A 15,832-nucleotide genomic window follows, 5' to 3' on the forward strand; every position below is an offset into this window, starting at 1 on the left:
TCCTATTTCCACGTATATCCAGATGAAATATTGATTATTAATGGCAGCAAGAAACCTGGGCTATTAAGCAGAGTAACATTCCACAAACACACTTTCTCACTTTAATTGAGTAGAGACATTAATACGTCAGTGATGTACAAATGTCTGGGTCCTATCTGCCACTAGGTATTACTCTGGGTTACTGCCTAAGGCGATACAAATATGAGCTGAAAATGAAAGCAGCTCTATAACTGTTTGGATGGTGGATGGTCTGATAAACGTGATAGAAATACTCATGCAGTTCGTGTCGTCTCAGCCAGTGCTCTTCCCTGTTTTATTGCTAAATCCGCATGGGAGCAAGAGAGGTGATGGTCAACTGAATGATCATCGTTGGTGCGGAACATGGGACATCACACCAAGGAACAGCAACACATGTTGATACATGCATGCAAACGCATGCTCACAGTCTTAAATATACAGCAATGCACTATTAGACAGCATGCATGCAAACACATGCTGTGAGGTAATTATCATGTGTAAACAAATGAACGCCACACAATCTTTCCCATCGCTAAATGAATGCAAAAATGAGTGAAAGACATGCAACCCCATAACTTATTTAATACAGTGCAGTACAAGTTGGATGCTATCATGACTGCAAATGATCACGCAAAAGATGTGAGCAGAAGCTGTCATTAAAGGCACAATGTGTGTTACCGTGGCAACATCATAGAGACCGCCATCTTTTTAATGCCGTGGTTAGGAACAATCGACACTGCACCCAATCCCCATGTGAATTAAAGGCACATAGCTAAATAAAGCTCAAGTACCCCGCTGCCACACTTTTACAATCCACTGTTTGTCTCTTCTCTTTAGGGAATTCTGTAACAACCTGTTTCTGTGGGGGGAAAGTAGGCAAAGTGTCAACACTCCACAATCAACGTAGCTCCCTGTTAGCTGGGATTTAATTTTAAAATAATCACTGAACAAAAAGAAAAGAAAAAGAAAAAGCAAATGATGAAACTGGTAAATTTTGATTGTCACACTACTACTTGACGGTAATTGTTCGACACAATGATGTCTCTTTTCACTCCTTCACTGACTGATTTAACGCAATCACAAAGGTGACATCTTGTTTCCCTCATTTGCAGTTTCATGCAGTGTCCTTACTCTAGCTTGGTTAAATGTCTGAGTCTAACTCTTCACACTTTGCCATTTTGTACCACAATGACCTCTCTGGCCAAAGTAATTACCTCAGCTCTTGAGTCGTCCAAGTCATAGATAAAGCCCCACAGTGATATTTCTGCATCAGATTAGCAGATTGGCTTTTGCAGGCTTCTGTGACTTACAGAACAGTTGTTCATTCTAGACTAACGTGGTGCTTTCTGCTTGTTTGTTTATTCATTAGCATTTGATCTGTCAGCTGAAGAAGAGTTGTCTTTGGTTTACAGCAGTCTTGTCAGCATGAGCAACCGAGATAAGGTGAATGTAGTATTTAATTAAGACGTGGGTAGGAAGCCTTCCTGGTATCTGCGTACATACAGACACCACACAGCAATTGACCTTAGTGAACATGTCAAGACTTTATCTTGCTCCCATCAGCTCCCAGCAGGAGTTGTGAAGACAGTGAATAGCTTTGCTGCAAGGCAGCTTTTTCATTTCCACAAACAGAGGATTTTTTAAGTGTTTGTTTTGGATGTTATTTTTCAGTCAAGTGAGGCAACATTATTTTATGCTTCTTGTCATAGTGTTTCCAAAATTCCTAAATGCTAATTAGTGTGAGTCATGTTTTTTTTTTTCCTGCACAGTCAAATTATCTTTCGCCATGCCTTACTTCAAAATATGTGTGGCAGACTGAAATTAAATGAAATGCATGAAGTTATTTTTAAAAAATGAAAATCAAATTAAGAGTATTTCCACAAGCTTTGCTGCTAATATCTGTCAGATTGAAAGGAAGGAATCACTGCAAACGCTAACTGCATTGTGCTCTTATTGATCAGTCAGTAACCATCACTCTAAAAAGCAAATCAAAATATCAAGACATGCATTTAGACATTTAATGCCATGGCAGTTTCTGAGCTCCCTCCGTCTGCACTCAATTAATTTTGATATTGCCGTTGTCTTTCATATTCATCAAAACTTGTTTTATCATTGGTGTCACACATATTTAATGTTTATAGCAAAGAACAACAAAGGAAGCGCGAAACAGTTCTTTCCTAAGCCAACAGTGACACCTTGAGGCTTTTCATAAAACTACAGCTGGTTTTAGATTGATCGGTTTAGATGGATTGAGGATTATCTCTCATAGTATGATAACATAAACACTCAAATGAAGAGCAATATTTGATGGGAGTAAGAGCATGGTTGCAAGCAAGAAGCAGAAATCAAAATGTAACAAATCAAGAAAAATAAAATAGCTGGTTGGACACAATTAACACAAAAATCCTAAAATCTTAAAATTGTTCCTATAAATTAAACAGTGTAATGAGGGATATTATAGCTTTTCTCTTCTGAACCAAGACAGTAAAATTAATTATCTGTTTGATCTCAATTGCTCCCATTGAGCCTGACATTACTTCAGACAAGGACACAAGTGACAAATAAAAGGTCAAATCCGAGCTCTTGAACAACACTCAGGGGATTTCATGGTTTTGTTATGCTGTTTTGGGTATTTCAACTTGGATCCACTTAACCCCTTAAAGGTGGCACTTGGTAACATATTATCATGCACAGTAAGAGTGAAACAGCATACTTCTTTACATTACAGTAATCTGCATTTCATACCATTCTCATACATAATCATTACACAGCAGCACGGGATGAACCCCTCTGCACTGATGTGTCTTTTCTGTAGCTGATGTTGCAAATGTTATGAAATGAACTATGAACCAGTATAAAAATAACAAACACACGACATGCACAAACTAAAAGCACTTGATGTGTGCATTGTTGCCTGTGAGGCTCCCAGTCATACGTTGGTTCCTTAAAACTTTATGACCCACTGCTTCAGACACAAGGGTCACCGCAAATCAATACAAAGCTGAGTCCTTTATCCTGTGAAGAAATATTCCTACCCTGGTGTATATGCTCTGTTCAAGGATGACACTGTCCCCCACACAGAGAGAGCAGAGTGGTGCTCTGAACAGTTTGATGAATATGAAAAAAAGGATGGAAATCATATGGTACTGACTTCACACTCATCGCATTTGTTAGATGATGCTTTTGGACATAGTTGAATATTTCCTTTGATGGGTTTTTTTTTTTGTATGTTTGTTTGTTTGTTTTTTCCCTAGTCAACTATCAATTGTAGAGCTAGATTATGAGAATGCAATAACAGCAATGACGTTAGCGCATTTTAGAGAACTGGGAGGGTAATAAACGAGGCTGTGTCACTGCATGATTCTGCTAACATATATGGATGTGTATGAATTGCAGTGTCATTAATCAGCAGGAAAGATCCATGGTTTGTTGAGCTATTTATATGCCGCCTCTTATTATTTCAACTGCACTTCTCAAATTTGACCAAGAGGTGGGGCTATAGCAGCTAGAAAAGAAAAAAATAATAATATTTTGGTCCTGATTTTGTTTCTAGTCATGATCAGCAGTATCTATGCTGATATTCGTGGATAGTCACTGGAGCATTTCCAAGCTGCAGCTTATTCTTTCTTTCCCCCTATGATTTCATCAGTGGGGCCTTAAACTCAGTGATGAGCCCCACTGAGGGCTTAAATGGGTATACTTATTTAGAATCAATATTCAGCTACCAACAGACCATTGATGCAAAAAGGTTAGATGCAACTGCTGACATATTTTGACTTTAAAAAACATAGAGTGAGTCCAGAAAAAACAAATGCGATGAAATAAAAGAAGGAGTAGAATATGCGGTAGATGAAAAATGAAAAGATAAAAAGAAAAACCATCATTAAGATTTTTACAATTTCAATTTTTATAAACATCATATGATGGATGTGTGCTAAAACAAAACAGTCAATAAAGTAAATCTAAGGATATAGTACATTAGAGCGGATATCGTGGATGGTAATAAAAAGATCATTAGATCATTAGAGCAAATGCGGTAATTATGTAAATTGTTTAGAACAGTGGGGATGAAAAATGTGGTGTAGTATGCCTTTTATAAATGGAGCTGCCTGCCACATACGCAGCTGCCCTGGGTGCCTTGGGAACCATGTAGAAGGTGAGAGGTGTCATCCATGATGGCTGATAATGTGGCCAACATTCTCAGCCCACCCCCACCCCACCTCCTCAAGAGAGATCAGAGATACCCTCGGAGGCATGTACACAGACTGCCTGTTGTTAAGAGTGCTTGTAGCCAGAGATGTTTTTTCATGCCCCTACAAACACGCTCACATTTTCTGCTCCAATCTGTCCTTAGTCTGTCTTCCTCCTGTACTAATTATTACTCCCATTGTCTCTGTCATTTAGTTGATCATTTAGTTCATTATCTACTTGGTGATGCAGCATGTCAGGCTGTTTGCGACATCATCATCTTGAAGTCTGAATTTTCTCGTGAAGTGTTTAAGGTGGCCTCTCAAAGTTCCATTTGTCCAGCTCTTTCCCAGCAAGCCCTCCAACCTGAACAGCCGTATAGGTAATTTGTCCCTATCCTCATTGACTAAATTGCTTGTGGAGTTGCAAGTGATTAACATGTCAGGTCTCCTGTAAGTATATTGCTTTACTCCATAAATAACTAACAAGCCCTTTTTGTTGCATTCTATATCCCTGCTGGCACAGCATGCCTGGGAAAGGTATACTACACTATAATTACTTCACAGGTTCTCAAGAATATCATTATTGTTAACCTTATTTCTCCCTAATTTCATTTAAATTTACAAGTGGAATACGCTATTGCTATCCAACTTACACTCATTGGCTGCTTCTTTAGGTAAGTAACTAATATTTATTTATAAGGAACCTTTCACAGACAAGCGGACACAAATGGAGACACAAAATAAAGTAAAATAAATAAATATAATCAAGTCATCCATACTATACAAAAACAAGTTAATATAAAGAATTAATTAAAGTCAGTAAACATATTTTAAAAAAGCCTAGCTAACCAAAAAAGTTTTTAACTTTTTTTTTTAGTCAGCAAAGTCAGCTGAACATAACAGAAGTGGAACATTATTCCAGAGTCTTAGTGCAACAGAATAAAAAGCTCTGTCCCCCCAGTTTTCAGTCTCGTACATGGGACTATCGGCAGACTCTGAGCCTGTTATTGAAGGGTACTAGCAGAAACGTGTTTGGTAAGAAGTTAGAACAGTCTGGAGCCTGGCTACTTGAGAATTTTAAAGGAACTCTAAAATCTGTAATTCACATTTTTAATACTTATTGGACCTCAATTTGCCCTCAGAACTGCTTTAATTCTTTCTGACATAGTTGAACAAGGTGCTGGAAATATTCCTCATTTTGTCCAAGTTGACATGATAGCATGAATCAGTTGCTGCAGATTTTTCAGCTGCACATCCATGATCCCAATCTCCTGTTTCAGCACATCTCAAAGGTGCTGTTTTGGACTGAGATCATTGTCGTGCTCAAGAAATGAGTCTGATAAGATTTAAGGTTTTGGGTTCTTAGCTGACAAGAGTGGACTGCTACTGTAACCCATCTGTTACACTGTTGTATTGCTCTTCTGCATAACTTACTGTTGCCCTCCGATCAGTTCAAAGCAGTCCACTCAATCTCTTATTGCCAAATTTTAAAAAAAAAACACACACACAAAAAAAAAACAAGGACTTTTTGATCAGAGAACTGCTTCCCACTTGAAATTTTTCATTTTGCGAACCTTTCTCTGTAAACCCTCAACATGGAAAATCCCAGTACAGTAGATCAGCAGTTTCTGAAATGCTCAAACCAGCCCATCTGGATCCAAAAATCATGCTAATTTCAAAGTCACTTAAATCACTTTCTTTCCCTATTCTGATGCTCAGTTTGAACTTGTTTGCCTTGATCTGCTATACTTGCATAACAATCCTGAAAAAAAGTCAGTGTTGTTTAGCTGTTTGTAATGTAACGTCCCTTCTGTTGTAACAAAGGCCTGTCAGAGTCCTGACAGAAACGCTTCTGTCAGACAAAGGCAGAACATTTCACTGGGATACCGAATGTTCTTGTATGCTCCAGCTGGACACAGATGACAAAGTATGGTGCTCCATCTGTAAGGAACATACATCAGAAGCACTACCCATCATGCTCTGTGGCACGGCGCCAACTCTGTTTGTGTATTTCTGACCTTGGAGCACATACACATTGTTAGTCATCATCCTTTTCTTCCAGTTATTTGTAATGCTGATTCTCTGTGTATGTGCATGTGTGTGCCTGTGTGTGTGCCTGTGTGTGTGCCTGTGTGTGTGCGTGTGTGTTTGGAGGGGGAGAGGGTGCAAGGGGAGAACACTGTTTTCTGCTCCCAGTTGGTGAAGATTATGTTCAGTGTCATGGAAGACTTGGAGAGATATTAAATGAGCCTCATATCATGTGGTGTGTGTGCCTCGTGCTCCCTCTACACATTGTGACCATGGACAGAAATTAATTATCATAGTGCAAGGAGTGTAAACATATGCGTGAACATAAACAAAATGCAAATACACAAAGTCACATTCATTTGAAAGTATATTGAATATATGGCTTTTTTTTAGTGTAATATGATGTAAGTCAGCTGCACAATACATCAATTAACATAAATGCTAATTTATTCAGAAATAGTGGTATAATGATGGGGTTTAGCTAATGCTGAGGGCCTAGCCTCGGATAAGGAGAAAACCTCTGAAGGCAGAGGAAACAGACGCACAAATGAATTGCACGAACACTGAATGCAGCCTTCATACTCTTTAATATGAGCCACAGGCACTGTCCCTGATGTGCCTGCTCTCCTCCCATGTGAGCAAGAGCCAAGTGGGGAGGATGATGGATATAGCTCCATGAGGATACAGCAGTATGCAATGATAGTTGACATGTTTCCACATGAATGGCACTGCATCAGGTTGAGAAGGCCATGACAGGTCTTTTTCTTTATCCTGTGCATTATCTCTAAACTAACATGAAATTTTGCACGCACCATGTGCCACCAGTTCAGATGCTACATCTGATAAATTAAAATGAGAGAAATGAATAATTCACTCTTAATTATAGCGGTGTGAGAACTCATTCCAGAACTGTTTGGTTTTCATTAAAGCTAGGTGAAAACACAGTCAGTGAGGACAATGACTCATGCTCTGTGTGACTCATAGTTTGCCATTCAGCTTTCACCAAACAGAGTAAGTATCACATCAAATTTAAGAATAATTTAAGAATAATGATATATTTTTTAATTTTCAAGCTCTCTACTGGCAGGTGTGGGATCATAGTTACATATCCCCAAAGTGGCAAAGTCCCAGTGTGTTCATGCAGTGATGGCCAATGGCATGGTTTTTATTAAGACTGCTCTGCACAGATCACATAAGCACTTCATTGGTGTTTCAAAGAGCTGAAATGGGATTACTGTGATAGTTCATTCATGCTGTGACCTGAATTTTGCCAAAATATTTTAAAGCATAAAAATCTAACAGCCCCGTACCTCTCACTGACAGAAGTGATATGGACAGAAAGCTGATCAGTCGAGCACTTTGCAAGGCACCCTGTGTCTTCATCAACCGCGTCTCCGGGTGTGATGTCCAAATATAGCAGCTGGGACGTCAGAGGGAAAACTAACACAGTGTTTTTGGAAAGCCACCTGCCATTATGGGATTGACAGATTATGAAAAGCTGATGTAACTTGGCATCCCGGTGAGGGTTTTGTTCTGAGCATGAATAACAAAAAAACGGTTTGAACACGGGGCCACGCCTAGCGCGGTGACATCGTTTGTTTTATATATTTAGATTTTTTTCTTTATTTTTTTTCTTTGGAACATCTTTTAGGTCAACATCTTTTGGGGGCTGTATCTCGGTATAATGCTCCAGTGAGCTGATTCCTTGTGCATGAAATGACTTGACATCCTCCCGACCACCGAGTGCGACTCAGTGCGCGTGTGCCTGAGCGTCCACGGAGGGAGAGAGAGAGGGAGGGGGAGAGAGAGAATAAGCAACTTTGTGACCAAGCATAGCTGTGTCTACAGGAACAGCGTGGGTCGGGAAAAAAAATCATTTGACAGTTATGGTTGATCAGCGTTTCTTTCATCCCGCATTAGTGACGACGAACGTGCTCGCGTACAATAGCGCCCGTTTCCTATTTCGTTTTGACGGATTAAAAATAAAAGACGCGCCGAAATACCCAGCGAGCCTACATCTTCATCAATGTGCGCGAGGTATGTATTTCCTACCAAGAGTTACACAGAAATTATGAAGGCTATCTTATCTCAGGCAAGGCGCTGTCATACAGAATTTCTGCTAATCTTCTGTAATTTGCAAAGCTTTGCATTTAAATCGGCAGCCTATTTAACAGCACTTCAGGTCTTAACAAGCAAGTATGATATGGGTTCCCCCCTCGCAGTGGATTTAGACTATTGTTTGTGCTTATGTCTTCCTTTGACCTTGCTTTTTTGTTGTTTGACATAGCTTGAAGGAGTTTCTTTCTTTCCTTCTTTTTTTCCTCTTTTCTTTTTCTTTTTTTCTTTAGCCGTTTTAAATCAGCAGGCACAAAGACAGAAGTTACCTCTGGGTAACAGCAATCAAAGCTTTGACTCATGCCGACTAGAGCTCTCTTGTTTAGAAGTTGCTTTCATCGCAGCCCGCCTGTTTTACATCATCCTGTCTTTTATTTCTAGATGACATTGAGGATACCTTAGCAGGACTGTGAGCTTGGCCGTCATTTGCAGGAAAATGCATCTTTGGATTCCATATGTTTTGCTGAGTGCAACGTCAGTGTGCACTGTTGAGATGTTGAGCCATTATGGAGAAATATGTCAAGGACTATGTGCCTGTGAGGAGAGAGAAGGGGTGCTTACAGTGAGCTGTGAAAACAGAGGAATTGAAAGTCTCTCAGACATAAGCCCAGTGTACTTCTCCCAGTATCATCTGCTGCTTACTGGAAATCTTTTGAAAAAGCTATCCACCAATGATTTCGCTGAGTACAAAGGACTTACAATATTACATCTGGGAAATAATGAAATATCTGATCTTGAAGCAGGAGCTTTTAATGGACTGCAGGAATTAAAACGATTACATCTCAACAATAACAAAATTGATGCCTTGAAGGAAGAGTTTTTCTTTGGCCTTGATAGTCTGGAATATCTACAACTTGATTATAATTATATCACTCATATTGTGTCAAATGCCTTCAGCAGACTTCGACATTTGGAGGTCCTGATTCTAAATGACAATTTAATATCTGCCCTGCCCGTAAACATTTTCACGCATGTACCATTGACCCACTTAGACTTAAGGGGAAATCAGCTCAAAGTACTTCCCTACACAGGTCTGCTGGAGCACATGAACAGTGTTGTGGAGTTGCAGCTAGAGGAGAATCCGTGGAACTGTTCCTGTGAGTTGATTGCTCTTAAAACCTGGCTCGAGAGCATATCATACACAGCTTTAGTTGGGGATGTTGTCTGTGAGTTCCCTTTTCGGCTTCACGGGAGAGACCTTGATGAAGTTTCAAAACAAGAGTTGTGCCCGAGGAGAGCCATTGCTGAATATGAGATGCCACCCCTGCCGCATTTGAGCACCGATGCATACTATAGAACCACACCAGCTCTTACAGCCTCCTTCGCTTCATCTGGGTTCGCACGGTCCTCATCAAGACCCACTAAGGGACCTCGACAGTCAGCCAAATTAAAATCAAGACCCACAGCTCGCATTTCGTCCAATAAACCACAAAATTATGGCCAAATTATTTCATATCAGACCAAATCCCCTGTGCCTTTAGATTGCCCAACAGCCTGCACGTGCAATCTTCAAATTTCAGACCTTGGCCTGAACGTGAACTGTCAGGAGCGAAAGATCGAGCAGATCTCCGACTTAAATCCCAAACCTTACAATCCCAAAAAGATGTATTACACTGGGAATTACATCACTGTGGTTCGCAGATCAGACTTTATTGATGCAACTGGATTAGACTTGCTTCATCTTGGTAACAATCGAATAGCCCAAGTACATGACAGAGCTTTTGCTGATTTGGCAAATCTTAGAAGACTATACCTTAATGGTAATTTAATAGATCATCTTCCAGCTGATATATTTTATGGATTAGATAGCCTGCAGTTCTTGTATTTAGAATATAATGTAATTAAAGAGGTTACATCTGACACCTTTCAGCATGTACCTAAGCTTCAGCTTTTATTTCTAAACAATAACCTACTGAAAACTTTACCAGAGGGAACGTTTACTGGCCTGACGTTAGCCAGACTAAATCTTCGCAACAACCATCTTCGATATCTGCCAGTCAGGGGTGTGCTAGATCAGCTTACAGCACTGGTACAAGTTGATTTGTTTGAGAATCCCTGGGATTGCTCATGTAGCATACTGGAGTTGAAGATGTGGCTGGAGCAGCTCAGCACGGGCACAGTTGTAAACAATGTCATCTGTGGATCTCCTAAGAAACTAGCTGGAGAGGATATGAGATACATTAAGACGACTAATTTCTGCCCTAATAACTCTGATATACTTGCCTCCATGATTCCACCGTCTGAAGAATCTTTTCCTGGAAGCACTATCACCATAGAAACATCCTTGGACTCTGACACTCAGTACAGCACCATTCCTTTATCTGTGATGATTCTTGCCCTTCTCCTCATGTTCATTATGTCTGTGTTTGTGGCTGCAGGGCTGTTTGTGGCAATGAAAAAGAGACGTCAAAAGAGTCAAAATGAGCAGAATAACTCAATGAATGCTTGCATTAGCTCTCTCAACATGGAATATGGCCTTTACAAAAAAGGATCCATCCCCAAAGTCAGGACCTCCAGCGGACATGTGTACGAGTACATCCCACCTCCTACAGAATCTTCATGCAGAACCACTGCTCACACCCCAGCAGACAATAAATCAGCGGACGGATTTAGAGACTTTGATGAGTTGAGTGGCGCTTTTCTGGGTAACTCGGATGAAGAGCCAGCCAGTAATGTAATAAGCTCAGAATACAGTGCCACCACTCCAGAGCCTCTTAACAAGCCCTCCACCCCTCACCAAAATGACCCGTGCTTCTACAGGGATGTGCTTGAGCCTGACAAGCACGCACGCTACAGCAATACATTGCCATGCAGACATACAGCACATTCATCAAATCAGTATGCCACAGACTTTGATGCGAGGCATCAGTATGTTCCCCCTGAAAGAATACAACAGACAATACTGTATTGTACTTCGCCAAGTACTGTTTATGTGGAGCCGAACAGGAGTGAGTACTGGGAACTGAAAGCAAAGCTTCACATTGACCCAGATTACCTGGAGGTTCTTGAAAAACGAACTACATTCACACAGTTTTAAGAGACTTGGACGGATTTCTGTGATGTATCTATTTTAATCAGGAGTCGTAACATGTCCTAAAAAATAGGCATAATTATTTTCTCAACTTTAGTACAGTGCATTGGGAGTTACAGCGTGCACTTCTCGGAGTCATGCCTAACAGAAGTGAGCAAGAAAAGACAACACGCTTCATTTTAAATGATCACTTAACACTTTATCCCTGTTTTGTTTAACAGTTTGGTTTAATTTTAAAAATATAAAGAAGAAAGCACAGATTCAGGGCTCATATGACTCATCTCTATCCTGGAGCTGTATCATTGACAACAATGTGAGACTGAGCTTTAACTCCCAAATTAGCTTCATTTTATGAGTGCTAATGAACCGTGCAGACGACATGTACTTGTCCCAAAATAAACCAGGTTTTTTGTCACAGATACATGTATTGCTGCCAGTTCTGCCTTTTCAAATTTATTCAAAATGAAACACGTGCATAGGACTAAAACAAATTTGTCCTGCAAATAGATTTATAGCCATGAAGTTGACCTTTTAGGTAGACAAAAGTCACTTAAGCACTGAGCCAGACCCATTTAGCTATGCAGTCCTCGAGGAGTCACAGCTCGGAGGTGATAATATTTAATGCATTAGATCATGGAATAAATTCTAAAGTAATGTTTCAAACCACAGATTATGAGACTCATAAATCGCAGCTCACTTGTTGGGAGGTTCTAAAGAGAATAATCACAATAATTCATATCCTACAAATGTATTGAACTGAACCAGTACAGTGAAATCCCTCAAAGACTACCTATCTCCAGCCTGACAGCACTAAGTGATTATGATCATGAAAGCATGTTGGGCTGGAGTTAAATTTAATGCATTGTAATTGTGCTCAAAAATGTTGTAACTAAAACATTATACTCATAACTGTATTCAGGTGTATTGTAAAGGAAAGAAAATGAGCTTTAACTGCCAATGTTTGTCATGTGTTACAAATGTGTGCAAACAGTGTGTCTGGCATTTTACATAAACACACGCTTACACCTTCATCTGTTACGTACGTGTACCACTACCAAAGCAGTCCACAAAGAATAACATATAGTTTACATCAAAACACAGTCCTGTGAAATATTGAACCTATAATAACTCTTTACTGTAATTGTCAGAATGTGTCTACTGTAGTATCCCAGTTACAACACATTTGAGTGAATTTACAATACAATGAGATATATCTGCAAAGTATTCTATCTGAAACTCAGTTCAGATTTTTCAGTGTTTTGGCCTTAGGCTCATACATTATAAACATTTGAGTAACTTCAAATTCTTATGCAAACAAATACGGTTATTGAGCTTTTTGTCAGTTATTTGGTTTATTATGTTTTATTTTATATAAAAAAAGAATGCACTATGACTTTTACAGGTCAAAAATGATGTCACTTTCTGAAATGCACAATGTAGTAGTGTGCATATAGCCATAGAAATAGATTTAATAATTTCATACATAAAGATTACATCTGTCAAAAACTCTTGCACTGCACTATGCATAGATATGGATTATCCTTAGACAATCTCTGCAAACCTGCCCACTGCTCACCCCTCCGTCACCAAAAGCATCCATAAACACAAAATTTAATAATACTATCACATCCCATAACTCCTCATTTGGAATTCAGCACACATGAATATTCAGAGGTACTTTTGTGCCACATTTTGGATAATTCATTTATTCGCAAAAGTAATATATTTTTAATTACATGTGTTTTTAGGGGAATACTGAGTGGATTTGCTTGGCATTGTTTGTCTCATTTGTTCGGTTCGGGGTCGCAAGAAATTAGACAGTTTTTCTGCAATTAGCAGTCTCTGCTTGTCTCTTTCTTAGGGAGGGATTGATGGTTAGTGTAACAACTGTGTAAAAATCTGCAAGTGCTTTAGCATTATTAGACTGAAAATCACAACAAATGAATGCAGCGATTGAATGGATAAAATGCATAAAATTTTGAATGCTCTAAAGGAAGCTAAACACATCATGTAGGCATAACGCCACCTAACCAGTTTCTGGGTCAATAGCGAATGCCTAGAAATGTGACTTTCCCTGCAAACATGCAGCAAATTCACATCATATGCAGTATTATGCACTGAACCTGTCATTTTAATTCAGCTAATTACAGGACATGGTGTTTCTGGACCTGGTCTGCATGTCACCAAATATTACACTGCAGTATTAGTCATGCTGTTTACCATGCTGTTTACAGTCTGGGTTTGTTGCCTTTCACGTGTTCAGTCATTTTGTGATTCTTTTGTCACCTGACCTGTCTCTGTGCTTTAGAAATTCAGCAGAACAAATGAACTGAAGTCTGCACAGAAAATAAAAAAGCATGTACCTACACAGCAGGTTTGTTTTTAAAGACTACATTGCTGTGAGTCAGTGTTGAAAACAATGTAAAACTGCAGACATGCACAGACTGATCCACAAAAAATGTTTGTGTTGTGAACAGTGGCTGGCATTTAATTGATTGTGTTTCAACTTTTTTTTTTACACGTGTCAGTTTTTACATCCCAAACTAATGCGACAAAAGAGTGGATAATCCAGTATTAAAAGGAAAATGTATTGTGTGGGAGATTCCATACTTTATTTTATTTATATATATATTTTTGGTTTATTTATTTTTTTACAGAATCTTGCAAAAAAGAAACTGCATAATCGAACAACAGGATCTGCTGTATATAACAGAAATTTGTAATCTGTTTTCTCTTGTTCAGATTTTTGTAATCCTTGACCAAATGCAGATTTTTTTGTCACATGTAAGACTACAAATATTGATCATCCAAAATTGTGTTAAATTGAAATGTGACTGTCCTGTGTATATGTGCAAATGTTCAGTTCGCAAAGAAGACACGGTGAAGTCAGTGTCTTATTCGATTGTGTTTGTTTTTCTTATGAAACAGTGATTTCCTGTGTAAACCTTTGATTTGTAAATAGAACACTTCATCAGCCTTTTCATGCAAACTTGCATCTTTTTTTGAAAAGCAAAAACCTGGTCTCTTCTTGCAAAAACACAGTACAACTAGGAATATGTGGGGTAAATATATCTACAATGTGCTGTTTCTTTAGTTGCTAGCTAATGAATAAAACATATGCATTCATTTGATACACTCGTGTTTGTTTTCCCTTCACCCTTTAAACCATGTTCTTTGCAGCAAATGTCATAGTGCACACAGAGGAGAGAAAGTGTTGCGCAAAGCTATTGGCAGTTTTTTTTTCCTTTTTTTCTCTTCTTGCTAAAATTGTTATATCTAATTCAAATGTCTCGATCAAGAGGTGTCATAGTTTCATTCGGACAAATTGGAAATAACGAGAAGGCTATGTTATATAATCAACACCAAGATGGAATATTTATTACTTCACAATGCCTTAGGATTACTCAGTCACATTCAAAGCTATTTAAACTAACTGCTTAAATGATCAATTATGCCATCTATAAATGCTTATCAGATGCCCCAAAGGATTATGACAGCTGCACAAATAGCAGTGCCAAAATAAGCCTTTGGTGCTATTGCAAAACTAGAGTTTCTTGTACATGTTTGACTACAAAATGTTTGACACTGAGCTTCTCGCAGCAGCAAAAAATGTATTTGTTGTGTTGCCGCCGTTGTGTTTAATGCTAAAAAAAAAGAAATTCTTACAGTAACTGCAATATGAACACATCTGCATCCCTATACTAGCAGAGAAACTATACACTTTGCAGAAATAGCTTTCTGGAAGCCCAGTATCCATGGAAACATCCAATTACCTGACACAGAAAAACAATCTAGAGCAAGAGGTACAATGTCAGCACAGAGTTGAACACATTTGTAACTCAAAGAGTTGAGATTTAAGTGAATTGTGTCTTGCGCACATCTCTAAATTGCACACCTTTGTGCATATAGACAAAAGGTGATTTGTAGGATACATGTGCTGCTGCATTATATTTAACCATAACTGACAGACAAAAAATGTGACTGAAAACTGTCAGTTCTAATAAGACGAGTAACAACAGATCAGCGTTTGACTGACGCCATTTGTCAGACTGATGGTGTTATGTTTCTTAGCTGCTTGAAGACTCCAGTTTTTGTGAGGCAGGGGGAAATTAGGGCAGATCTACATTATGTAAGCTTGAAGAGATGTGTCAGGCACTGTGAAGGCAGCATATGACTGTAAGCATTCACCAAAGGAAAAACCTTTGCTATCTTCCATCAGGGAAGCAAACTTGATAGGAAACTGATTCAGAGCTCCTTTTTCTTTGATGGTGAAGATTTGAATCTCTCACCTTTTGTGTGGTTTTCAGTTGTTGCTCTCATTCTGTGTTTCTGTCCCAGAAGATTTTTCAGTCTTATTTGCAGCAATGCTCCTTTTCTCTCTAACACACACTTTGTATGTCTGTGCGTGGATTGGAATGTGTGTGTCTAGGCGCATAAATTATTGACTCAG

General features: G+C 39.0%; 1 protein-coding gene across 1 annotated transcript; it reads left to right on the plus strand.

The window, feature by feature from the left end:
* Nucleotides 1–7,784: 7,784 nt before the first annotated feature.
* slitrk5b (SLIT and NTRK-like family, member 5b) lies at nt 7,785–14,515 on the plus strand. Its single transcript, XM_026145779.1, has 2 exons — nt 7,785–8,273; nt 8,733–14,515. Exon 2 carries the CDS (start codon nt 8,788–8,790, stop codon nt 11,386–11,388), a length of 2,601 nt encoding a protein of 866 aa, XP_026001564.1. The 5' UTR covers nt 7,785–8,273; nt 8,733–8,787; the 3' UTR covers nt 11,389–14,515.
* Nucleotides 14,516–15,832: the final 1,317 nt, after the last annotated feature.

This window comes from Astatotilapia calliptera, chromosome 16 (assembly GCF_900246225.1).
Source record: "Astatotilapia calliptera chromosome 16, fAstCal1.2, whole genome shotgun sequence".
Taxonomy (NCBI): Eukaryota; Metazoa; Chordata; class Actinopteri; order Cichliformes; family Cichlidae; genus Astatotilapia; species Astatotilapia calliptera.